The sequence below is a fragment of the Microcebus murinus genome, chromosome 3, assembly GCF_040939455.1.
Source record: "Microcebus murinus isolate Inina chromosome 3, M.murinus_Inina_mat1.0, whole genome shotgun sequence".
NCBI classification, from domain to species: domain Eukaryota; kingdom Metazoa; phylum Chordata; class Mammalia; order Primates; family Cheirogaleidae; genus Microcebus; species Microcebus murinus.
The window spans coordinates 7,394,985-7,421,831 of NC_134106.1; the positions used below are offsets into that span (position 1 = coordinate 7,394,985).

At 51.8% G+C, this 26,847-nt stretch overlaps 1 protein-coding gene across 1 annotated transcript; it reads right to left on the reverse strand.

Annotated features, from left to right (window-relative positions):
- Positions 1-3,858: 3,858 nt before the first annotated feature.
- CYS1 (cystin 1) lies at positions 3,859-26,847 on the reverse strand. Its single transcript, XM_020288024.2, has 3 exons — positions 26,481-26,847; positions 9,949-10,001; positions 3,859-5,272 (listed from the first exon to the last, which is right to left on the reverse strand). The coding sequence occupies exons 1-3, from the start codon at positions 26,820-26,822 to the stop codon at positions 5,167-5,169; spliced, it is 501 nt and encodes a 166-aa protein (XP_020143613.2). The 5' UTR covers positions 26,823-26,847; the 3' UTR covers positions 3,859-5,166.

Below are 26,847 nucleotides of genomic sequence, written 5' to 3' on the forward strand. Positions count from 1 at the left end.
GCCTCTTTGTTCCCCTGAACAAAGGGGAACAAAGGGGGACTTTTTTTTGAGACAGAGTCTCGCTTTGTCGCCCAGGCTAGAATGAGTGCCATGGCATCAGCCTAGCTCACAGCAACCTCAAACTCCTGGGCTCAGGCAATCCTCCTGCCTCAGCCTCCTGAGTAGCTGGGACTACAGGCATGTGCCACCATGCCCGGCTAATGTTTTCTATATATATTAGTTGGCCAATTAATTTCTTTCTATTTATAGTAGAGACAGGGTCTCGCTCTTCCTCAGGCTGGTTTCGAACTCCTGACCTTGAGCAATCCACCCGCCTTGGCCTCCCAAGGGATTTTTAAAATGAGGAACTTGAGACATTTTCCTAACAGTTGGGCCCCATCCTGGGAGTGAGCCTGGCCCACCCCAGGGATACAAGACACCCAATCCTCTAAGTCTCGGAGGTTCACTCTCACCGTCCTCTTGCCTTTCCTCCTAAGACATGAGCTCAAAGGACAAATTGGCCAACAAACAAAGATGACAGAGAGGAAACAAGGCAGCACGGCCGAGTGCTTGGGAGGAGGAGCTGCGCGTGCACAGTGGGCCAACAGTGCAGAGCGGCGGAAGCCGAGGGCCTGTGTCCCCTGCTGCCGACTCTGCTGCAGCCGCCTCAGGGGAGCTTGCCCAGGGCCCCTCTGCATTCCTCCAAGACCAGAGATTCTGACCCCTGCTAAGAACATGCTGGGATTTACTGACCTTAGTTTACTGCAAATCTCATTTACCTGCTAAAATATATGTAAGCTCTTCCATGACAGGGATATCACATCCACCCAGCCAGCCAGCCACCCACCCAACAAGCATTTCATGAAACCCAAAGATGAATTGTCCCAGTTCTTGCCCCCACAGAGCCATAACCGTGTGGGGGAGACGTGGGAAAACGTGATGCACAGAGCACCAAGCACGCTGTAGAGGTGGAGAGGGGACCGGGGAGCACCAAGCAGCAAGTGGCTGATCTGCCTGTGCTGCTGGATAAGTCTGGGGACAACTGTGGCCTGAAGGTCAAAGAAAGGGTTTCCAAAGCCTAGGACTAGAAGAGCAGGATGCAGAACAAAGATGTCACGTACACGCCAGGCGGTGGGGGCCCAGTGAGGTGGAGGGGGACAGCTGGGGAGGTCACTCTGAGTCCCTCACAAAGGGCCAGCGAGCCGAGCCGAGGGTCTCCCGGGGCACGAGTGAGGAAGCAGCCCCGCCCCCACCACACTCACCTGAACTCTCGTGTGCACGTGGGAGGGATGTGGGCGTGCGCCGTTAAAGCCTTTGCCCCTCTTCCTTCTTCCCTGAATTCCCAGCACCCGGCCACCTCTCTGGGCCAGGCAGCCCAGACATCTGTCACCGCACCCTCACAGGTGATCACACCTGTCTACGTACTATCTATCTCCCCGTAGACAGAGTTCCCTGAGGACAGAGTGGGAGCCCTTCCTTGGGGCTTGTCTGTGTCCCTAGGGCCAGGACGTCGGGGGGCTCAGGAGGTGGACCCGCCTGCGTGTGGCATGGACGGAAACTGCTTTGGCCGGACCACTCTGCGAGACGGGCACGGCGTGGCCGGGCAGGTCAGGTAGGAGAGGAGAGCCCAGGGGAGGACGCGGCACGCAAGGATGGTAAGGACTAGGTCCCGAGAGGCACAGGCGGTGACGTCTGGGTGGGAAGGAGGAGAAGGTGGAGATGAGGTGGCTGCCCCCACCCTCCCAGCACACACATGCCACGGGGCAGGGCAGCGTGGACGAGGGAGCGGCCTCGCCCCCCCCCAGGCCCCTCGGCAGCGGGAGCTTTGCTTTGGAGCGGGGCCTGGTGCAGAGTCCGTGCGTCCAGCTGCCGCTTGCTGAGAAAGGGATTTTGCCCTCCTAAGGCTTTAGTGTCCTTATTCATAAAACGAGGACCGAACAGAGACCACCTCTGATCCAGGCCTGTCTCGGTGTCAGGCACTTTTATTTTCTGTGTAGAAGAAAGTCTCAGTTGTTCTCCTCTAAAAGGAACCCGGGCTCCTGGAAGGGCAGCTGTCGTAGGGCACGCACACATCAGAGTGGCCTCAGAATACTCCTGTGTTGCCAGAAGCCTTCCAGGGTGCCACGGGCAGGGCCACGGCAGCAGAGAAGTCAACGCGTAGGGCGCCCACTGGCCCACGTGGGACAGGCTGAGCACTGAAATAATGCTAGTCCCTCCCTCTGCAGTTTCTTCCCTTCCCACAAATTATCCTAGACCTCCGGGGACCTCGGGGCCTTTCAACTTCCCCAGGGACTGCGCTGTGACGCCTGAGCCGCCACTGTGTGTCTCGTTGCCACATGGTGTGACCCTGCTGGAGGCCGAGATCACGGGACAGCCTGGTCCCCTCAGCACTCCTTTACCTGGGTTCCTGGAGACTTAGCTTTCAGGGCCAGCCCTCCCAGCCTCTGGGGTAGCCACCTCCCAAGGCCCCGGCTACGCGGGGTGCTGGCCAGCCGTCGCCCACCTCTTGTGGACTTCAAGTGCCACCTTCTTTCCCAGCCACGCACACTCTAAAGAGAAGGCAGCTTCTCCTTCCCAACTCTTGCAACTAAAGGGTTTCCTCACGCCAGAAAACAGAGCCCCCGCCCACCTCTTAAGGTCTGCTTTTGTCCCCGGGGGTTCCAGACTGTCACCACACCTCCTAGAGCCTGAAATGTGATTTATCCTCTTGATGGCAAGTGCGACTTTTCTCCTGCCTAATGATTGCCGGAAAAGAGAAGAAAAGCCCTCAGGTGTGATCTTCCACGGGGTGCCCATCTGCATGTCCTGGACAGCCCTACACTCCAGCGTCACCTGTACCTGGCCCTGGGAGCAGACGCCCCACTGACCCACGAGCCCTGGCCTGCAGCCAAGGGTCGGACTGCCGGCGGCAGGCGCCCAGGCAACGTGGGAACCGGCGCAGCGTTCCATGGAAGAAGCGTCTCTAAGACTTTGGACGGCAACGGAGAAGGGTCGTCTCACAGTGAGAAGCAGGGGCCTGGGCCAAGAGTGGAAGTGGGAGAGGCCAGGAGGGACGAGAGGAGAGGCTGGGGACCCCGTGCCAGGAGGAGGGCAGTGGCACAGCTGCACTTCCTCCCCAAGAAAACACACGGCACTCTGGGAGCTGGGGCGGGGCGTGTTCTCACTTCCCAGGGCTCTGTAGCATCTCAAAGGAACTCTCAAGTCTACAAAATCGGAGGCACGTTTGTGGTCGCTTAAGACTTCTCCAGACAATAACATGCAACATCATTTTCGATTCTGAGATGCTTTTTTCTGCCTCTATTTCAGCCACATTCCTACCCTCGGTGAGCAGGTGCCACACTCAGCTCCAGGGAAGGAGGCTCGGCCTCTTAGGCCACATCCGGGACAGGAAGAAGCCTGATGGCACAAGGTAGGTGCTCGGCACACAGTAGGTGCTCAGCACACTGCAGGGCAGGGGGCCCTCCCCAGGCCCACGGCTGCAGGGACGCCCATCCCTGCTGCCTCCAGCCCAGCCCCCCCATCTCGCAGGACAGGGGCAGGAGGGCTCCCTTGGCCAGCTGCTGTTCAGATGACACTTCTCCTGCATTCGGGAAATTAAAAAAAAAACCTGAGAAAAACTGCTGTGCCGTCTTAGCTCTGATGAAGTGCTTTCACTTTGCCATTGACAAGAGACTGTAACTACTTCAGGACTGTTTTCCCTAACACTTTGATCTGATTAAGGGTTTTATGGGTTTTTCCACTGGAAAATGCAGAGGTATCATCTTTTTCTTGGAAACCAGCTGAACGTGTTCTGTTTTAACAAAATAATGAGGTAAAATTGTAAACATTTACATCATTAAATTCAAAGCCATCGGGTGGTAAGAAATAAAATTTCAACTCTTATTTTAAAATAAGTATTTATATTATTAAAATAGTAATGTCTTTCATCTTCGTATCAAAAGAAACGGTTTGGGCCTAGGTGAGAAGCAGCCCGGCTTGGGCTTCGGGGAGGTTGGAGCCAGCCCCCCAGTCCGGCTCTCCAGCTGCGCACAGCTGGCCAGGGGCACTCCCGCTGTAGGTTGGAGTTCATGGGAACCCCGTCTGCCGATGACGCGCGGGCCTGTGGGTCTGGGGACAGTGCCAAGCAGCTGTCCGAGGGATCCCATGATGCGTGTTCTGAGGACACGTGGGCTGGAGCTCTTCTCAGGAAACCACGGATGCCCCGGGGAGGCCGCTGCTTCGTCGGGTAAGGGCGAGGTAAGCAGAGACCCGTTCTGGCATCAGCAAAAGCCGAATTGTTGCCCGGTCCCCCTTTGGACTGCGGCCCTGGCCAGCTGCTCGGGAGGAGCCTGCCTCCCGGCCTCCCCGCGCTGCGCCCGCCAGCTGTGCTCCACCACGCCGCCCCTGGCACGCCACACCTGGCCGGCCCCCTTCCAGCAGGGCCCGCCTCGGACTCCCAGGGCGCCCTGGCAAGTCAGTTTTCTCCTCTGACAGCCAGCAACTTGCTAAGAAGGCTCTCTGGCCTCGCTGCTGTGATTTGTTCCTTCCACGCAGGCAGGGAGAGCATTACGAAGTCCCACAGGCCCTAGTCGGGCTGACCGTGGGGGGAGAAGTAGCCAGCAGGGGGCTTAGAGACGCTTCCAGGTGGGGCCCGGGTGCTCACGCCCAGAGGGAAGGCAGCGCTGCGCCCCAGGGCCATGGGGGAAGGACGGTGACAGCCTGGATTTGTGTGAGCCCAGATTGTCAGAGCTGGGGAGGGCCTCAAAGAGCCTCCAGGGCTCATTTTCCAGAGAGGGAAACTGAGGCTCAGAGGGGGAAGTAAGGAGCTCTACATCCCACTGCTAGTTAATGCAAGGCCAGGCCTAGCACCGGGGTCTGTGTCACCCAGCCCAGGCGGGCAGCTGAGGCCCGGAGCAGCTCCAGTGCCGAGAGGAAGAGCCAGAGGCCTAAAGCTTAGGCTCAAATCCTCGCTCCCCACGGTGCAGCAGGGGCTCCGGCAGCTTGGGCCCGGCCGGGACCTGCATTTCAACAACATTCCCTGGCTAGACCGGCATCCTCTGGGGACATGGGGGGACAGCTGCGGACCTGCACACCCTTCTACCCGGCCGCTCACAATGGCCACGCGAGCGCCGTCTGAGTGGAATGTGACAGGGTCGGTTGTGAAGGACACAGGAGCAGCCACACGTGGGGGCGGGCGGGCGGGCGGCCTCAGCGGCAGTACTCGCGCTCGATGCTCGCCATCAGCTCCTCCTCCGAGTAGTCGTAGGAGATGGACGACTGCCTCTCCGGCCTCTTGTGACCACTGCCCGGGGCTCTGCGGGCGAGAACAGGGACAGCGCTGTCAGGAGGCGGGTGGGGCCTTCGAACTCTCCCCTCTCCTGGCCACCACAGGGCCGGCCCCTAACGGGTCCCTCCTGACACCCAAACCAAAAACCTTTGCCCTGGGGACACCCTCTGACTCTGTCACCCAGCACATGGCTGCGGTCACTCCTCTGTCTCTTCTCTGGCTCCATCTCCCGCTGGGCTGTCCGCTGAGCCCTTGCCCTGGCGGGAAGCCAGCCCCTGCGGTGTCTGAGAGGGACGGTGGCGACCCAGCTCTGCCACTCACCAGCTCCGCAACCTTGCGCGAGGCGTTGGGACCTCTCAGCCACTATTTTTTTCCTTCAAAAATGGAGCTTTCAGGCCGGGCGCAGTGGCTCACGCCTGTAATCCTAGCTCTCTAGGAGACCAAGGTGGATGCTCAAGGTCAGAAGTTCGAAACCAGCCTGAGCAAGAGCTAGACCCCGTCTCTACTATAAATAGAAAGAAATTAATTGGCCAACTAACATATATAGAAAAAATTAGCTGGGCATGGTGGTGCATGCCTGTAGTCCCAGCTACTCGGGAGGCTGAGGCAGGAGGATCGCTTGAGCCCAGGAGTTTGAGGTTGCTGTGAGCTAGGCTGACGCCACGGCACTCACCATAGCCTGGGCAACAAAGTGAGACTGTCTCATAAATAAATAAATAAATAAATAAATAAATAAATAAATAAATAAATAAATAAATAAATAAATAAAACCTTTAACATAGTGCCTTGCACAAGGCAAAAACCCTATAAATATTAGCTATGGTATTGTATACACCTAAACAGACACCAATGATCACTGTGACTAAAACTAAAACATGGTAAAAAGTATAATTTAAAAAAAAAATGGAGCTTTTAGATCCAATTATTTTTGTTAAAGAAATAAAAAAATGGAAAAAAAAAGTTTAGAAAATTAAAAATAAAAGACAAAAAAGAGAGAGACAAACATGGAGCTTTATCCAGGAGTGCGTTCTGAGGCATAAGGAAGGTAGGGCATGGGCAGCACGGGCGGTGGAACCCGCACTCCCCGTCCCCTAATAAAGAGGAACTGGCAGCCCGACGGCCGTAGCCCGCTCGCGCCCGAGCCTGTACCCGCTGGGGCTGCACAGGAGCTGCTGCCCGGGGCGGGACCTGGTGCTCAGGGTCCTGGCCACTCTCTCCAGCACCCGGCACGAGCGAGGCGGGACCTGGAACACAGCTCCTGTTCCTGCCGCCGGAGCTCCAGAGAGCGAGCCCGCCAGCCTGCACCTGCCGGCCCACCCCTCCTCCCAGACTCTCTGGACTTCGTCTGGGTGGTGCTGCTGGGCCCCTGCTCTTCCCCAGGTTGTGCTGGCGTGTGTGGGGCCCGGCCTTGCTCCCACCCACGGCACCCAGTGCCGGGTGTGACGCCTCAGCCAGCCACTGGGTGCCGCCTTTGAAGGGTGTGCGGGTCTGCAGCTGCCAGGCTCTGGGAAAGGGGCCCCTGCCAGCGTGGGGCGTCGCCCCCCAGCCGCCAGCCAGAGACTCTGCCGTGCAAGGGAAGGAGCCCTGAGCTGCTCTGCCCCTGCCAGCCAGACAGCTGGAGCAAGCTGCCCCTCTTCCTGACCTCAGTTTCCCTGCCTGTGAGCTGGGCTAGAAGGGCTCCAAGGCCCATGTGGCTGCTGCAGTCATGCTCCTGGAGAGCAGGCTCCAGGACCCCCCAGCTCTCCCAAAAGGAGGACAAGCGCCGGGCCAGGGCACAGCCACTGGACTTTGCCACCCGGGGGTGCAGTCCCCAGGGACTTCACAGGAAGGATACCCATCTAACAACAGGACTGCGGGCATCTGTGGGGTTGACACCTCCCGTGGCCCAGAAACGACACGCGCCCATTGCACAGTGGGCTGCTGGGCACCGACCTGCGCCAGTGCACAGGGAATAGCGTGTGGTGTTGCTGTTAACATATGCAGGGTTCCCAGCATGGAGCCTGTTCTCGAAGGTGCCCAATAACTGTTCCTTTTTGCCCTGGAGACACAGTGCAAAAAGCAAACCCTCGAGGGGCAGGCAGATCTCGCTCTGGCTCTGACCTGCAGCAGCTGTGTAGCCTTGGACCAGTCATTTACTGACCTCAATCCTGTCGGCAAAAGGCAACAGCTGCGCCACGAGGCTGACCTGCGGCTTGGAAGAGGTGCTGCCTGCGGGTGTCTAGCAGAGAGCGGGACGCCCAGGAAGTACTGAACAGAAGTCCCTGCCAACGCTGTCGGCAACACCAAGAGGCCCCAGCAAAGTGCCTGGCCCCTGCCCGTCCTGCTCCTCCCGCCCTCCTAGGCTCATCTCCATGAGCACTGCTGGGAAGGAAATGAATGGGCAGGAGGCACCCCAATACCGTAGAGGGTAACATGGTCTCCTGGCCACGCCTGGGGCTGAGCAGGAAGCCAGTCCTGCAATCCAGAGGCCACTTCTGGGCCAGAGACCCCTGAAGAAATAAAAGCCCCTCGGGGTTCACCCAGGCCAGCCCCGCTTGCCTGCGAGGTGAAGGCTGAACCCAGAATGAGAGGTAGCTGCCCAAGGTCACACAGTGACTCTCCTCCCTGTGTCCTTCCTCACTCAGCACCCCGATGCACGCTGGAGTTGGGACCCCGGGGAGAAAGGGGCCCAGTGCTGAGCTTGCTTCCCCACCGCTGTGCCAGGGAGGGGCCGGCCGAGCCCTGGGCACCGCACCCCAGCCCACAGCCTGAGTGCCTGGCGCCGTACTCGGGGCAGCTCCCATAACGCATGCTAAATGAATGAGGAAACGAATGAATGAAGTACCCCAAGTGTGAGGGGCATTCTCGAGTATGCATGTGTAAAAATCAGAAGGAAAAGAAATAGTTAATTCATTCATGGTAGAATTTAATCATTAATTCCTTGGGTTGACGAAAACTGTAGAGAAAATCACTGCTAACAACCACTTGGCCTTGGCTGAAGGTGCAAGAAGCAGAGCTGTGTCACTGTCCTCACAGTGGTTTCCTAACATCAGGGCTACAGCGTTCTGCTGGAGAGCAACGGCCAGCCATTTCAGTGCGGCATTCAAGGCCCTCCCACTGCAAATCCTCTGGCTCCCAGTTCCCTCCCACAGACCCTCTGCTGAACCGCCAGCCTGCGTGCAGATTCCTTGAAAGGTCACACTGTTCCCAGGACCGGAATGCCCCTTCCTCCTCCTCCTCCTCCTCAGCGAACTCCTCTGTCCTTCAAACCATCTTAAACGCTGGCTCCGTGCGGGCACAGTGGCTCATGCCTGTAATCCTAAGCGCTCTGGGAGGCCGAGGCAGGAGGATCGCTTGAGGTTCGGAGTTCGAGACTAGCCTGAGCAAGAGTGAGACCCCGTCTCTACTAAAAATAGAAAAATTAGCCAGGTACAGTGGCATGTGCCTATAGTCCCAGCTACTCGGGAGGCTGAGGCAGGAGGATCGCTTGAGCCCAGGCATGGCCGGGCTTGAGACCGGGCAACAGAGTGAGACTCTGTCTCAGAAACAAAGAAAAAACCAAACAAAAACACTGGCTCCTCTGGCTCCTCCAGCGAGGAAGTCCCCCGGAGCCCACTGGCCACCTTTCCTGAGACCGTGCCCTCCAGGCAGGGGCTGAGTCCAGGCGGCTGTCAGCACGGGCTGCCGAGAAAAACAAATCTTTAGCCAGAACTTCCAAATTCTTTCAGCTCCAACATCTCAACTGAGCACCACAATCAGCTGCAACCCCACCATCTCCTGTCAGTTAGAAGTGAGCAAGCCACAGGGTGATGGTCGGGGTCACAGTCATGCGGGGCCACAGCTCTGTTGCTGGGGTGGGCTGGGACCAGGCCTGGGAACTCTCACGGGAGAGAGACGGCATCCTGGCTCCTACTTCCAATGGGTTTTAAATGCGTTTTCCTGAGGACGCTGGAATGGAGCTACTGGTAGACAGCTGTCACCCTGGAGGCTGGGAACTCCTCCAGACCAAGGGTTGCGTCTTGTTCACAGCTGTAGCCACTGCACATGGCACAACACTTGATACTGAATATTTTTCTTTTTATTTATTTATTTTTTTTGAGACAGAGTCTCACTCACTCTGTTGCCCAGTCTAGAGTGCCGTGGTGTCAGCCTAGCTCACAGCAACCTCAAACTCCTGGGCTCAAGCGATCCTCCTGCCTCAGCCTCCCAAGTAGCTGGGACTACAGGCATGTGTCACCATGCCTGGCTAACTTTTATATATATATATATTTTTTTTTTTAGTTGGCCAATTGATTTCTTTCTATTTTTAGTAGAGACAGGGTCTCGCTCTTGCTCAGGCTGGTTTCAAACTCCTGACCTTGAGCGATCCTCCCACCTGGGACTCCCAGAGTGCTAGGATTATAGGCGTGAGCCACCACGCAGCCGATACTGAATATTTCTGAATGGGTTAGTGAGGGCGGGAAGAGGGAACAGGGAGGGTCAGGGATGCCCTGGTCTAATCCAGCTCATGACCTTTTTAGGAGGAAGGTGGAAGCTGAGAGATGACAAGGTTTCAGCAACCTCCCTGGCTGGACCCTCCTTGAGGGGCAGAGTTTTGCGTGTACAGAGGGAGCTGCCTCTGGAAATTGGGGGGGGGGGGAGGGGGGAGGTGGCTTTGCAGGTAGCTGGAGTCAACAGAAAGAACCGGTAGCTTCTGGAACAGGAGACGTGCTCCCAGTACTTACTCGGAGACACTGCTGCTCCCTGGGTGGTCTCCTGCGCTCTGTTCTGGGGATTCCTTGGGAAGGATGAAAGGAAGAGGCATCAGAAGCTTGTCAACAGTGCGGCCTGCCTGACCTCTGGCTCTGTGCGGACACAAGTCAGTCGCCACTTTCAACCCAGGACCCGCAACCCTCAGAGCTGGCAAGGCTCTCTCAGGTCAGGTTCCATCTGCTCACGTCACAGGCAAGAAAACTGAGGCCGCGAGAGCAGAGCGACTTACACAGCTCTCGCAAAGAGCAAGTGCAGAGCCGCGGCCAGGCTTCCTGCATCCAGGACTGCCCGCTGGCACGAGGGCACCCTGTCTCTCATCTCCAGGGACGGGTGACCACTGCCACCTAGGATGAGGGCATCCTCACATCCATCTCTAGGAATCAGCGACCACTGCCCGCTGGCACGAGGGCACCCTGTCTCTCATCTCCAGGGACGGGTGACCACTGCCACCTAGCATGAGGGCATCCTCACATCCATCTCTAGGAATCAGCGACCACTGCCCGCTGGCACGAGGGCACCTTGTCTCTCATCTCCAGGGACGGGTGACCACTGCCACCTAGCATGAGGGCATCCTCACATCCATCTCTAGGAATCAGCGACCACTGCCCGCTGGCACGAGGGCACCCTGTCTCTCATCTCCAGGGACGGGTGACCACTGCCACCTAGCATGAGGGCATCCTCACATCCATCTCTAGGAATCAGCGACCACTGCCCGCTGGCACGAGGGCACCCTGTCTCTCATCTCCAGGGACGGGTGACCACTGCCACCTAGCATGAGGGCATCCTCACATCCATCTCTAGGAATCAGTGACCACTGTCCCCTGGCACGAGAGCACCCTGACTCCCATCGCCAGGGACAGGGATCACTGCACCACCCGGCACGAAGCCATCCTGACTCCCATCTCCAGCAAGCACGTGACCCAGCCCACTCTCAGCGCTGCCCAGAGCCGTTCCCTCCGCTCTGCAGCGCCTTCTCCTTGCACAGCACGGTCTGTCGTGGACTCTGTTCCCTCACTCCACTCACTGCCCTGTGGCAGTACCACCACGTGTCACTACCATAGCGTTAGACAGGCCTTGATATCTGCTGGAGCTAGTCTTCCTGCCTTTTTTCCTTTTCCAAAAGAGTCTTGGCAATCCTTAGCTGTTTGCACTTCCACCTACAGATGTTCCTCAACATACAATGGGTTATGTCCCCATAAACCCATGGTAAAGTTGAAAAAATCGTAAGTCAAACCCTTCTGCCGAGTGAGGATGCAGCGAAAAGGTGCCATCCTTAAAACAAACTAGTGTCACCAGACACAAACCTGCTGGCACCTTGATCTTGGACCTCCCAGCCTCCAGAATGTAAGCAATAAATTTCTGTTGTTTGTAAGTTGCCCAGTCTTAGGTATTTTATTACAGAAGCGTGAGACGCAAGGATAAAGGGAAAATCCTTCAGGTGTTCAGGAGGGAGGCGCAGGTGGAGACAGGCCACCTGCAGGCGGCAGCACACTGCTCCTCAGCAACCCTGGACTCCACTGTCACAGTGGCTTCAAAGATGTAACGGAAAGGTATTTTAAACTCAGATTTTAATTCCAAATAAACTGTTAATCACGTTTTAGAGCAAATGGAAGATATTTTCTGACAAGCAAAGACTCAGAGTTTATCTCCTATTATCCTTTCTGGGGAAAAATCTTTTTTTTTTTAATTTTTTTTTTTTCAAGCTAGGAGTGAAGGAAGGGGAAAAATCTTTTTAAAAGATTTTTAAAAAACTCATAGAGGAGGCCAGGCGCGGTGGCTCATGCCTGTAATCCTAGCACTCTGGGAGGCCGAGGCGGGTGGATTGCTCAAGGTCAGGAGTTCGAAACCAACCTGAGCGAGACCCTGTCTCTACTAAAAAAATAGGAAGAAACTAATTGACAAACTAAAAATATATATACAAAAAATTAGCCGGGCATGGTGGCGCATGCCTGTAGTCCCAGCTACTCAGGAGGCTGAGGCAGGAGGATCGTTGAGCCCAGGAGTTTGAGGTTGCTGTGAGTTAGGCTGACACCACAGCACTCACTCTAGCCTGAGCAACAAAGTGAGACTCTGTCTCAAAAAAAAAAAAACAACTCATAGAGGAAAGGGACTCGATGAGCCTAATGAACTTAACTCAGACATGCAAAGGAGTAGAAACTTCTAGAAAGCATCCTGTCCATGTCTGAAGTTTCCAAGACACAAATTGAGTGATTAAGATAGCTGACTTGGCCGGGCGTGGTGGCTCACGCCTGTAATCCTAGCACTCTGGGAGGCCGAGGCGGGCGGATTGCTCAAGGTCAGGAGTTCGAAACCAGCCTGTGCAAGAGCAAGACCTCGTCTCTACTATAAATAAAAAAGAAATTAATTGGCCAACTAATATACATAGAAAAAATTAGCCGGGCATGGTGGTGCATGCCTGTAGTCCCAGCTACTGGGGAGGCTGAGGCAGGAGGATCGCATGAGCCCAGGAGTTTGAGGTTGCTGTGAGCTACGCTGATGCCACGGCACTCACTCTAGCCTGGGCAACAGAGTGAGACTCTGTTTCAAAAAAAAAAGATAGCTGACTTGATTATCCGAAGAGCTCCTGTGTGAGAGAGGGGGCACATCCCTTCCGCCGAGGTGGAGGCTCGGTGTGCACACTGCCGGGAGGTGGACTTTGGCTCAACCCAGAGAACTGACAGAGCTGCCAGCCCGGGAAAGGCTGCCCAGCTCAACGGTTTGTTCCTCCCAGGCCAAACGCACGCCCTGGAGTCCTGCACTGCTACTACTCATCATCACAGTGATCAGCGGGGAGGAGAGGGAGGGACAGGGAGAGACGGTCACACTCAGCTCTCCCACTCGCCTTTCAGGCCTTGCTGTACTCATCCAATGCCCCCGAGGTCCCCGCTCTGCCAGCGTGGCCAGGTGCCCTCTGATGGGTTTGGCTTTACGCTGACTTCTAGGGCTGGGCTCATCATGTCGTTTTGTAAATCGCAGGAGACTCCCCTGAAGGCAGGAGGGACCCACCGCACCAAGCGCAGGGCGCGTCTGCCACACAAACACTGAGCTGCCTGCTGCCGCCCTCCAGCGAGGGTGGCCGGACCCGTGCCACAGGCGCTTTGGATGCCTGGCATAGGCACCTTCGTTTGCTCCGCTTGCTGCTAACTGGACAGCACCGCGGCCTCAGGGTGGCCTTGCCGACAGACACCATCTTGTGCGTGAACCGTACCCCCAAGCGCAAGGTGGAAAAGGAAGGGTGCACTCTTTCTTTTAAATCTCCCTGATGGCTCAGCCTTGTGGTATCTGCTCAGTTTCCGCCTGTGTTTCTCTCTGGGCCTGCGGTTTGAATGTGGCCCTTTCTCTGGCCAGTCTGTCTAAGCCTTTAACTTGACTTTCTGCATGGGAAACGCATCAGTCTCCCTCCAGGATCACACGGCTTGCTGGCAGCGAGGATGAGCTGGTACGAAAAGCAAAGACACAGCAGCCCCTGGTGGCAGCTTCAGGCCTAATGCAGACACAAGCTCCTGTCACCAGCCAGCGGGCTGCGGGTCGGACAGCCAATGGGACATGGGGAGCGCCTGGGCTGAGCTCAGGACGAGCGCGGCTCTATGTGTATGTGCGTGCATCGTGTGCGTGTACGTGTGCGGGCACATGGACGGGGTGTGGGTCATCCCTCGAGATTTCTAGGGAGGCTCTGGAAAAACCACAGCTGAACAAGAAGTAGAACACACAAGAAGGAACCAAGTAAGAGGATATCTCAGTCCCCTTAACTCTCACAACCAAGGTTTTTGTGAAAAGTACACTTCCAAAGGTTACTTTTTAGAAAATCCACTGCATATTTTATTTACCAAAAGAGATTATATCCTGCTTCTTTTATTGAAAGAGTTCTCTCCCTAACTCTCAATTTTTATTTATTTATTTATTTATTTATTTTTGAGGCAGAGTCTCACTCTGTCACCCGGGCTAGAGTATAGTGGCCTCAGTCTAGCTCACAGCAACCTCAAACTCCTGGGCTCAAGGTATCCTCCTGTCTCAGTCTCCCAAGTAGCTGGGACTACAGGTGTGTGCGACCACACTCAGCTAATTTTTCTATTTTTAATAGAAATGGAGTCTCACTCTGGCTTAGGCTGGTCTCAAACTCCTGAGCTCAAGCAATCCTTTCAACAGGGCCTCCCAGAGGGCTAGGATTACAGGTGTGAGCCACCACGCCCATCCCAGCCAACTCTTAATTTTTAACAGCTTTATACACACACATACAGATAATTGACAGAACTACAGATGCTTAAAAAGTACAATTTGGTAAGTTTTGACATATATACTTATATACATGTATACATACACACATACATCCATTAAACCTCTGCCACAATCAAGATAGTATACGAATTCATCACCCCATGCTTTCGGCTGCCCCTCTGGGGAGCCTCCCTCCTTCCGCGCCCCCATCACTGCTCGGCCACCACTGACTGCCCTGTCACTACAGACTGTGGCGTCCTTTCTAGATCTGGATAAACGGAAGAGCACAGCCGGCACCCTTTTGCATCTGGCTTCTTTCACCCGGCAGTGCTTTTTTTCGGATCCATCCTTGTTACGTGTGTCAGTGATAGCTCACTCCCTTTTATTCCACTGTATAGACAGACTCCTCTCCTTCCACTTTAAGAATTATCCCTCTTCTTTTTTTTTTGTTTGAGAGGACATCACTGAGTTTATTTTAGGTATGTTGAGTCTGACATGCTTGTGGAGCTGGCGCACAGGAGAAAGAGGCCAGTGACACCAATTTGGGAACTGCTGACGCCATGGAGTATATGAGATCCACCTGGGAGAGGGAATTATCCTTCTCTGAAGCCCAGGTTTGTTTCGTTGGTTTTTCTACGTTTTTAGATGGAAACTTGAACGCCTGCGACCCAGTCTCCCGACCCAGTCTCCCCAGTCTCTGCGGTCAGCTGCGCCGTTCACCGCTAGAGGGCACTGCTGTCCTGGCACAGCGACCATAGCAGTGTCCCCTTGGGAAGCTGCACGTAAGAGCTTCTGGTGCAGCACTAGCTAGCTGGGAGGTGCAGGTGGTCTCCCGGGGAGAGCTGTTTTGCGTTGCTAAAATGACAAGGACTTGTTCCAATAGAGGCTCTAGAGAAATACCCCCTGGCTGTGAGACTGCCAGTCTGGGGCCGTCTCCCAGGGCGAAGACCTAGGGAGGCGTTCCCAAAGCCACAGAGGAAGAAGGCAAAGGTGACCTAGAGAGCCACAGAAGGTGGGACTGGAAGAAAAGAGCAACAATTACATTTATGTGGAGTTTTAGCACCTTGTGAAGCACATTCACATGCATTTTCATAAATTCCTCTAAACCTATGGGTGCAAACGTTCCGTGAGGACTTGTCCACACTGGCATGGGATGGGCTGCGGTCACTTTCATCCAAACCCCAATCTCCCACCGGCCAAGCCAGTGTGGGTGAGGTGACAGTCCTGTCTTTGTGTGTGGTTTGAACCCTAGTACTGCAGGGGGAACTTGGACAATGGCCTTGCTGGGCCCCTAAGGCTACAGATGCAAATAAGAAGGTGGGACTGAACCATCTCTACCATCCCTTTTGCTCCAGTCATCTTGGATTCTAACGATGTAAAGAAACTAAAAGGGTCCTGGGCATTTGCCATCAGGAGGCATAGGTGAATGGGAACCTGAATGGGTGGCCTTGGGCTACAAGTGGTTTTCCTTGCTGGGTAATGGGTTCACAGCATTTGCCTCTGTTCTGTCCTAACCATTGCCCTGACTTTCCTCCCCAGAGTCTAATTAGGGTCTGTCCCAGCCCTATAGGAACTCAAAGCTCTTAGGCTAAGAGTTATTGGTCAGCATCTCTCCAGGGAGTGTGTGCTCTGGCACCATCCTGTCCATGTCTGCATGTTGTTTCCTCTTTATAGAATGCGCCATTCTTTGTCAACTGATGGACAACTCTACTGATCCTTTAGAACCAACTCAGACTTCAAATCCACCGGGAAGACTTCTGCCTCAGCTGGGATCACTCAACTTCTCTGAGCACGGGCACATATACTAATTGGTGCATACCTCTGCCACAGTGCGTAGGCATAGAATTACAAATGCCCACTTACACAGCCCTTCCCAGCACAGTGTCTTACTCTTCCTTATCTCCTAGATTGATCAAAACACTTACTGCCATTTAAATTTGTGTTCTGAAATAAATAAATAAATAAATAAATAAATAAATTTGTGTTCTGGGCCAGGCTCGATGGCTCACTTCTATAATCTTAGCACTCTGGGAGGCTGAGGCAGGAGGATCACTTGAGCTCAGGAGTTTGAAACTAGCCTGGGGAAGAGTGAGATTCTATCTCATTTTATTAAAATAATAAAAATAATAAATAAATAAATTTGTATTCTTTGCTACAGACCTGAATGCAGACAAATAGTGACTTTTTTTCTGCAAGTCCATTATATTATCTATCACCTTTAAATCCCTCTGGTGGAGCTGATTTCCAGCTAGGTGCTCATTTGATGGCTTTGTTTTCACCTGCACATTCCACAGGAGCTGCAAACCAGGATTACAGTATAGTCCCAGCTGGTGGTAACAGACAAGAAAGAATTATCCTGATCCTCCTTGGCCATAGCAAAATCGAATCTTTGCAAAAACAGCAGATAACAGAGTCATTCAGCCTGAAGAGATGATATGATTGCCCTGGACTTTCTTGCAAAGAACAGGCTATATTCCCAACAACAGAAAAAGTCTCAGAAAATGTGCTTCCCTAGATCTTGGGTGACCAGGTTTATTAGGCACATGGAGAGAAAAGTCTGAATTACCACCTCGTAGTAAAATATACTAAACTCATGTCTATTGGATTAAACTGAAATTTCTCAAAGAGTGGTGGGAAGAGGCCTCCCACCCTCAAATTTCCCTAGGGCATCTAATTCTCTAAATTTTCTCTTATCCACCCCATTCATGGACTGAGATTTCATGGTTAATTCCGTATCCTAACAGAGCCCTCCTTAGGGCTGTATGCTACCACTGCGCTGCAAAAAGGACCTTCCTGCACCAGCTGAGGATACTGCAGCTCCTGCTTCCTGTTCCCCATGAACTCCAGCCCTCCAGGACCCCCTCCCGCCACTCTCTGACCCACCTCTGACCAAGGGTCTTGGCACCTCCAAGTGGCTAAATTCAGTGGCCAGCCCTCAGGCTTCGTCATATCATCCTGCCAACAGCATTTCCAATAGCTGATCATTCCCTACTTCCTCAAACACTTTCCTGCCTTGGCTTCCAGATGCCACATTCTCTTGGTCTTCCCCCCCTTTGCTGGTCATTGCTTCCCTTTAGGATGTCCTTTGGGATGTCCCTTGTCTACTCAACTTTTAAACACCGCAGTGCTCAATCCCTGGCCTCTTCCCACATCGTCATATACATGAAGCCCCAGAACAGTGTCCCGCACACAGTGCTTTGTAAGTGCTGTCACCATTGTCATTGGTGATCTGATCTAATCTCACAGGTTTAAATCCCCTGATATTCTAATGGCTCTCAGGTCAACTCCAAATCTGACCTCTCTCCCCTGAATGCCAAACTCTTACACAGATCTATTCACTTGACATCTTTGTTTGGATTTCTGATATGCATCTCAAATTTAACATATTCAAAACCAAATTCCTGGTTAATGACACCCAGACTTGCCTCTCTCATGTTTGTTTCCTGCGTCCTTAACTGCGAGCTGCTCCAGCCAGAATTCAGGGGTCACCTTTGACTGCTTCCTCACCCATCCCACAGCCACCCACAATCCACACGGTCCTCACCACCTCTCCGGAACCTAGTCCAAACCACCCCCTTCTCACTTGGCTGACTGCAAAAGACACCACCCCAGACTGACTCCCAGCTTTTGTCCTGAGCCTGTCACCCCACCCTCTCCTTCTTCAACATGGCAGTCAGGGTGAGGCTTAAACGCCAATCAGACCGCATCATCACCCGCTGTGGTGTTCCCAACCCTCCAGCAGCTTCCAGCTCATTAACGTAGAAGCCAAAGGGGTCCCGGAGGCCCTGTGAGCTGGGTGCCCACCCGGCACGGCCCCTCTCATGCCCCCCTTGCTCTCGCTCCAGCCCCAGGCCGACTCCCTGCTCTGTGCACACACCCCACCGCTGCCCACCCCAGGCCCCTGACTTCTGGCCGCTCTTTCTCTCAGAAGCATGGTGGCCCCTGGCTTACTGCACAGCTTTGCCCAAATGCCCCCTCAGTAGTACCTCCCTGCCCACCCTGTTCAATATTCCAGCCCCACGCCCCCAAGCCTGCCCTCCCAGGCTTCATTTTTCTTTGTGTTTCATTTTGCCTGCTGTTGGATTTACATGACCAGTCGGTAAGGACAGGTTTTGTCTGTTTGGTACACTGATGTAACCAGCACCTGGCACAATAAGTGCTCAGAAAATACACGTGGATCGAATGAACCAATAGTAGACAATATGTTTTTCTAATTAATAGGCCACGGATTGGCAGAGATACTGCTGCATTTTAAAAAAAATACAATTTGATAAAATAACTTAGTAAAATACAAATGTAAATCCATAGCGTCTCTTACACAATTTTCCCACCCTAAATATTTTGCCATTTCAAGTAACCCACTAAAATACTGGTGATTTTAAAGTTTTATTGACACCAGCCCAGTGGCTCACGCCTGTAATCCCAGCACTCTGGGAGGCTGAGGCGGGCGGATCTTTTGAGCTCAGGAGTTGGAGACCAGCCTGAGCAAGAGCTAGACTGCGTCTCTACAAAAAAAAAAAAAAATTAGCTGGACAACTAAAAAAAAAATATATATATATATAAAATTAGCGGGCATGGTGGCGCATGCCTGTAGTGCCAGCTACTCGGGAGGCTGAGGCAGGAGAATTGCTTGAGCACAGGAGTTTGAGGTTGCTGTGAGCTAGGCTGACGCCATGGCACTCACTCTAGCCTGGGCGACGAAGCGAGACTCTGTCTCAAAAAAAAAAAAAAAAAAGTTTCATTGACTTTGGGAAAGGAATTCTGCCTCAGGCACCTAACTCTTTATAGAGGACAAAGTTGAAAATTAAACCACAGTAAAAGAGGATGTAAAAGGTTTACAGGATTAAGATATATGCATCTGATGGAATATTTTATATTGATTAAATAATTAAGAATAGGAATGTGAAAAGCTGTTTACGAAATAGTTTAAATTGAAAAATTCAAACTGGAATGTTATAATTTCAACAATATCAACATTTTTAGATAGAAAGATATAAATTTGAGAAACAACAAGAGAAAACAGCTGATAAGTTAGAGAAAAGTATATTGAGAGCCATTTTAATTGTCAATGATACAATATTACCTCTGTCTTTAAATTTTTGTTAAGATTCTCAGCATTGGCAAAAACAAAACCAAAAACTCAACCTGGAAATTGCCTAAATATCTCATAATAAGGGACTAATTAAATAACAGCACTCCATTAGGTAGGCATATTATGAGGACATCATGATGGAAGAAATTCTTATGTTAAAGGATGCTAGGTTTAAATACTATATATATGCTATGAGCTTAATGACATAAAAGGTATGTACAGAGAGACAAAATTGGAGTACATCAAAATATTATCCTAAATGTCTGTGGAGCGTAAACTATGAGCCATTATTATTTCCTTTTTAAATGTATTTCTGTTCTCCAATTTCTCTATGATAAGCATTTATTCCTTTACAATTATAAAGGTAAGACAGGGCTCATCTTTTGATTTTAAAACCTCTTGTTAAGAAGATCACTTTCATTTTTTTATTGCAGAGAACAACCAGGAATACATTTTTTCTCTTGTGCTTGTATAGTCCTTATTTTAATTTTAAAAATAAACATTTAAAAGTAAGCCCGGCTGGGCGTGGTGGCTCACACCTGTAATCCTAGCACTCTGGGAGGCCAAGGCAGGTGGATTGCTTGAGGTCAGGAGTTCGAAACCAGCCTGAGTGAGACCCCATCTCTACTAAAAAATAGAAAGAAATTAATTGACCAACTAAAAAATATATATATAGAAAAAATTAGCTGGGCATGGTGGTGCATGCCTATAGTCCCAGCTACTCGGGAGGCTGAGGAGGATTGCTTGAGCCCAGGAGTTTGAGGTTGCTGTGAGCTAGGCTGACACCACGGCACTCACTCTAGCCTGGGCAACAAAGTGAGACTCTGTCTCAAAAAACAAAACAAAAAAAAAGTAAGCCCAACCTTTGCTGTACTAAAGCAATCTTCAAGATTTGCAATATGTCTCGTAGCAAGCAGGACAGCAGGCTCCTAGACCCAGGGAGCACAAGAGGAAATTGAGGACAAGGCAAACGCAATTAAAATTCTAGCCTGTGACTGGGTGGGGTGGCTCACACCTATAATCCTAGCACTCTGGGAGGCTAAGGCAGGAGGATCGCTCAAGGTCAGGAGTTGGAGACCAGCCTGAGCAAGAGCGAGATACTCTGTCTCTACTAGCACTCTGGGAGGCCGAGGTGGGTGGATTGCTTGAGGTCAGGAGTTCGAAACCAGCCTGAGCGAGACCCTGTCTCTACCAAAAAAATAGAAAGAAATTAATTGACCAACTAAAAAAAATATAGAGAGAAAAAACTGAAAGAAATTAATTGGTCAATTAATATATAGAGAGAGAAAAAATTAGCCGGGCATGGTGGCACATGCCTGTAGTCCCAGCTACTTGGGAGGCTGAGGCAGAAGGGTTGCTTGAGCCCAGGAGTTAGAGGTTGCTATGAGCTAGGCTGACGCCACGGCACTCTAGCCCAGACAAGAGTGAGACCGTCTCAAAAAAAAAAAGAAAGAAAGAAAGAAAGAAATTAGCTGAACAACTAAAAATATATAGAAAAACTTAGCTGGGCACGGTGGCACATGCCTGTAGTCCCAGCTACTCAGGAGGCTGAGGCAGGAGGATTGCTCGAGTCCTGGAGTTTGAGGTTGCTGTGAGCTAGGCTGACGCCACGGCACTGTAGCCCAGGCAACAGAGTGAGACTCTGTTTCAAAAAATAAATAAATAAAGTAAAATAAAATAAAATTCTAGCGTAACACAGAGCACAGGGCAGAGAGTTTACTGTCAGAAAGACTTAGATCAGCTCCTTACATGGCACCTAGCCAAGTTAACCAACCTCTCTGGGCCTGGGTCCCCTCCTTTGTGAATGGAGTTGGGGGAGGGGATACCAATTCTGCCAAGTTACATAATATATATAAAGAGCCAGCTGTTGGAATATCCTTAAGGGGTAGTGGCTATTTGGGGGATGCCTTTTCCACATCTGGAAGAATTTCTGAGTGATTATAAGGGAACTGCAAAGCCCTCTGTTTAATAAGAATCAAAGCTGGTACAGAAGGAGGAATGGACCTCCCTCTCCTTTTTCCCTCCTCCCTCTCCCTATCCCTTCCTCCTCCATTGCTCCTTCCCCTCCTTCCTCTGTGTCTTCCTCCCTCCCCTCCTCCCCTCCTTTTTCCTCCTCCCCTTGCTCCCTCCCCCTTCTCCTTCCCTCTCCTCCTCCTTTCCCTCACCTCCTCTTTCCCTGCAATCAGCAACATGCACAATCTCACGAACATGCTCAAGTAAAACGGACACCACCATTTAGGGATACAGCACAGGAAGTAAATAATTGTAAACCTGCACAACTTTAGTAAACATGGTATGAGCCCTCAGCATATATGCATATGAATAAGCAGGCTGGTGGGGGAACATTCAACTGGTATTACTGGGAAAGAAGCGTAGTAACAGACAAAATAAGAGTTCTGGATAAATTTGCTCCAGGTAAAAGTGACAGAATTACTAAACACTAGGGATTAATGAATTTTTAAATATCATACAGGAAAGATCAGTGGGGAAGTCTTTATTGTAAGTAGAATGGCTGGAAGTGTTGGATCTGCCTTTTGACTTGAACATCTGTAGGAAAATGGAAAAGACATGGACCATGTTGGGTTGTCTAGGGCTGGAGCCTGGCGGAGCTGTGTACAAATTCTGACTCCCGCAAGTACTGGCTGTGTGACCTGATAAGTTATGAATCTCTCTGGGCCGAAATGGCCTCATCTGTAAAACAGAGAAAGCAATATTCACCTCTAAAGGCTATCAGAAGGGGAAAGCAGCAAGATAATAAATATGAAATACCCTGAATACAGTCCTTAACACAAAATTGGTGCCCAACAAATTCATTTCTCCCTCTCTTTTTTTAGTATACATATTATCTGCAACAAAGCTAAATTATCTTCACAAGCATGTCTCCAGTGAACATGTACTCAAACTTAAAACTGCACAAAAGGAAAAACTGTTTCTAGCTGATTTGCATTATGGAACTGGGTTGGAAAACAGGAATATCATTTGATGTTCTCTTTATTTGGTGAACTGTCTCAATTGCTGTATTTTAGTGCATGTCAACACAGACACACACAGACTGTCACACATTTACCAGTGGCCTTGGTCTACTAATCCCATTTTTCCCATGTGATCCTAAATTTCCTGGTTATGGGGATTTGTAAGCCCAATAGAAGGGCCAACCTTATCCTATACATTTGTATTTTACATCAAATCTGTTCATAATTTTTCCTAAGCTTATGATCCAGAGTGAAAATCCTGTTACTCAGTGTTTCATTACAAAGTTTTACGGTTCACATACAAAAAAGAGTTTAACTGAAAGCTGCTTCTGCCAAAACGTAAGAGAAAATTTATCCAATATGCGGCATGTATACCATGATGGCTGAAAAACTCCATGGTTAGAGAGTTTTTAAAATTCTTCATTTAAATACTTCTTAAAGGTTAATTTTAAGGTAGGCATGGTGGTATGTGCCTGTAGTCCCAGCTACTTGGGAGGCTGAGGTGAGAGGATCACTTGAGCCCAGGAGTTCAAGGCCAGCTTGGGCAACATAGTGAGACCCCCATCTCAAAAAAAAATTAATTAAAAAAATTATTACCAGTTTTAGCAGAATATGGCAACACTTCATTCTTCTCCAGCAACCTTAACTATATCAGGGAAACAACAAAGAATTTAAAAATAAGAGAAAAAGAACACTTGAGCCACTACAATAATTGCCACAAAGCTCATTCACAAAACGATGATTCTCCAGGCCAACGAAGAGTCTCCTCCAGGCCTTGACTCAGAGGTTCTGGCCTGTGAAACAGAGCTGCCCCCACGGTGCTCACCTATTCCCAAACACAAGGTGGCTCAGAAGGGCATCTATTAGGGCAGGGGGCGCTGGGGGATCAAGAAAAAGTGGGCTGGTTGCATGTAGGCTGACAACAGTAAAAAGTGACAATTGCAAGACTAAGGAAGAACTAAGGACAGAAAAGCAATGACAAGCAAAAAGCACAGCTGCCAGGGGCCAACTGGGTAAGGGTGCAGGGGTGAGACTGTCTGGGTTCTCATCTCTGCTCTGCCATAAGTGCGGGGCTTTGGACAAGTCCCACAGCCTCTCTATGCCAGTTTCCCTGTTCTCGTCTGTAAAAAGGGACAGTAATAATGGCAAAGAGGAAAAGAGTTCATACATGTCTGAGACCCAAGTGCTCATTAAGATGCCAGCTACGTTTCTTTCTTTTTAAACTTTATTTTATTTATTTATTTATTTATTTTTGAGACAGAGTCTTGCTTTGTTGCCCAGGCTAGAGTGAGTGCCGTGTCGTCAGCCTAGCTCACAGCAACCTAAACTCCTGGGCTCAAGCAATCCTCCTGCCTCAGCCTCCCGAGTAAGCTGGGACTACAGGTCCACCATGCACTACCATTTCCGGCTAATTTTTTCTATATATATTAGTTGGCCAATTAATTTATTTCTATTTATAGTAGAGACGGAGTCTCGCTCTTGCTCAGGCTGGTTTCGAACTCCTAACCTTGAGCAATCCGCCCGTCTCAGCCTCCCAGAGTTCTAGGATAACAGAGGTGAGCCATCACGCCCGGCCTACATTTATTTCTTGAACATAGTCAAGTGTAATACATAATATTCAGAATGATGATTCAAGCATATACATAATCAATCTCTAAGACAGTTGAATCAACAGTGGTTTAAATTTAGATACTTAAAAGAATAATTTTCACTCAAGTTTGATGTTTGCTTATGAAGAATACATCTTTCCCCCCAAATGCTAGACAGTTATGAACCTAAGGAAGGTTTTCTGTCTTCCTTCCAAGAGAAACTATTAACAAAAATAGTATTATTATACCCCTAATCAGGCAGCCTTTTCTCTATTCTTGGGAACATTCTTTCCAACATTTTGAAGAAAGGCCAGCTTCTATGTATGGGTTTTGATACTGACTCACCAGTCTCCCAACTCTTTCCTAGCTCAATGGTGTCTTGTTAACTCCGAGTCTCGTAAAATGTGCAACTGCAGAGAGAATCAATGAAGGGATGTAATCGGTAAAGATGAAAGCATAAATCAAGGGCAAGGGCAGTAGCTTTAGAGCCAGTAAATTATGAGGCCTCCACCTTTTGACTTTGTCTCCCCAGGCCTGAAAATAATGAATTGGGTCCAAGAGCTCCCCTACAGCTCTAATAATCTATGATTCTAGGAGTTATTCCTTTATTCAAGAAACATTCCCGGTGCCAAGGATAAATACAACGTGCACTCAAAAGGGAAACCACAGCTGGCTGAACTCACTTCCACAATACCCTGACTCCAGCTCCTCTGCAAGCCCGTCAGGCTGCTGCTTCGGTTCAGGACCTGACCACCTGGATGCTGCAGTAGCCCCAGGTGATCATGTCGCCCCTCATCTTACTCTGCCCAGTTCATCCTCCCCACAGCTGTTGGTGTGATCTTCCTAAAACACAAACGGTCAAGACCCTTACCCTTCAAAGATACCCACAGCTTTCACAGCAAAGTGCAAACTTCCTGAAGTGGACTACCCCTACCGTTACGCACCCATGGTGTGGCATACACTCTTAAGACCTCTTTAAACCATGCCCCGCTCACCAGCCACCTGGCCACCATCGGCTTTGCCTGTGAGGGTCTCTCTGCACAGAATGTTCTTCCCCTCTTATTTGCCGGGTGAATGTCCACAGACCCTTCTGGATTCAGGTCAACCGTGGCCCTCCTGGGATGTCCACCTGCCTCTCCCAGGATTAGCTGCACTCCCGTGGGCCCTTTATATGGTTCTCTTGCCACACTGCGCTCTGTCTGCAGGTCTTTCTCCCAGGTCAGGCTGCAGGTGGCTTCAGGCCAAGGCTGTGTGCCACATCTACCCACATCTCTGGCCCCAGAGTTGCTCAAACAGTAGTTGGAAAATGACTGAAAAAATGAGCAGTCACCATGACATTTGGCGAATCAGAGGGAAAGACATCCCCTCTTGCTGTTTTCCTCTCATTTTCACCTCTGAGTTTCCAAAGCATTTGAAAATGAACACTAGAAGTAATTGCCTCCTTGCTGTGACAGAATTTTCCCCAAATCTCTCAACTGTTTGTCCATTTTTAGTGTTATATAACTGCATGCTGATGTAGTCTTAAAGGAATCTTGTTATATAATTCAGTCCTACTCACCGCAGCTCACTTTTCCTTTTCGAAAACCAGGGGAAGAGTAGTAGCAGGGAATGGGGGCAGGAGGGAGAGAGCTCTGTGCACTGTGGGGTTGGGTTGTCCCCCTCCCCACCCTCCCTGAGGCCTTTTCAGGATCCCAGCCCTGGTGACCGCCCAGGAAGGCACTTCCCTCCAAGTGCCCAAGTTGTTCGAGACTCGAGGTTCAGGGAGGAGGACGCTGCCGCTGGCAACCTCCTCAAGCCCAGGAGCTGATGTTAAGGATCTTGTTCATTCAGCTCAGCTGGAGCAAAGGCTGCTTGTTGCCAAGCCAGAGTGCTCATTTTTTATTGTTTTTTAGAACAGAAGGTCTGTCATTACAAGTGTTCTGGAATACAGAGAAAGGAAGCTCAAAAGAGATTCCACAGCATCTCAAAAATCGCCAGGAATATGAGAATTGTCTGAAAAGCAAGGCACAGGTCCGGACGAGTCGGACGCAGCAGGGCCTTCTGAACCACTGTGTGGCCGTCGGTCCCACACTTAGCACCCTGCTCCACCAGTGTCCCGGGAAAGGGCCAAGGCCAGGGACGTGAGGAAGAAGCCAGCACCGCTGGCCAGCCCACAGCCGGGCTGCAGGAGGCTGCACTCCAAGGGCGGGCACGCGGGTCCCAAAGGGAAAGAAAGGGAGCTGTGGCCGAGAAGAGAACTTGAGACGGCACGTGTTTCTGCCCAGGGACGTCTGTCCCTCTGCCCTTTAAGGTGCTACTCCTAGCACCCCAAATCTGGAGACAGACCCGCACCCAGGGAGGAGGCAAAGTGGGAGAAATCGAGTGGGGAAAGTGAGGCTGTGTGATTCGGCAAGAGTCCTCGGAGGGACTCGGAGACCGTGGGGACACGCGCCTCAGCGAGCGCGGCGCGGGCGGGGAGGCTGCGCGGGACGCAGGGATGCGGGGCCCGGCTGGGAGGAGGACACGCGCGGCGCGGCGCGGCAGGCAGGACGGCGGGGCGCTGTGGGCAGGAGCACGCGCACCCGAGCGACCAGGGCGCGGCCCGCGGTGGGGGTCCTGCGCCGCCCGCCGGGGCGCCCGGCCGACTCCACACTCACCGCGCTCCCGGCGCCCGTGGCGGGGCGAGATCCGGGCCGGGCTGGGCCGCGCGGGGTCGGCTCCACCAGGCCCCAGGCCTCCGACTCGGCCAGCAGCTCGTCCAGCAGGCGCAGGGTCTCTTTCCTGCCGTCGGGGGGCGCCGCGGTGCCAGGGTCGTGACCGGCCGCCTCCTGGGTCGCCATCGCGGCTGCCCCCGCGGCTTCGGCCGTCGCCGACCCAGTCGCCGACACACGCGGCTCGGTCCTGCCCTCCGGGGCTGCGGCGCAGGGACTCGCCGGGCGGTTCTCGGGGCCCCGCCGCCGCCTCAGGGCCCGGCCGCTCCGGCTGCTGCCGCTGCCCATGGCGCGCCCGTCGCCCGCCCCGCCG

Excerpts from the sequence above, each read along its gene's own strand:
- CYS1 (XM_020288024.2), bottom strand. The coding sequence starts at position 26,822 with ATGGGCAGCGGCAGCAGCCGGAGCGGCCGGGCCCTGAGGCGGCGGCGG. Across the intron at positions 10,002-26,480 it reads CCACGGGCGCCGGGAGCGCG|GAATCCCCAGAACAGAGCGC; the intron begins GTGAGTGTGGAG and ends ATCCTTCCCAAG. Across the intron at positions 5,273-9,948 it reads GGGAGCAGCAGTGTCTCCGA|AGCCCCGGGCAGTGGTCACA; the intron begins GTAAGTACTGGG and ends TCTCGCCCGCAG.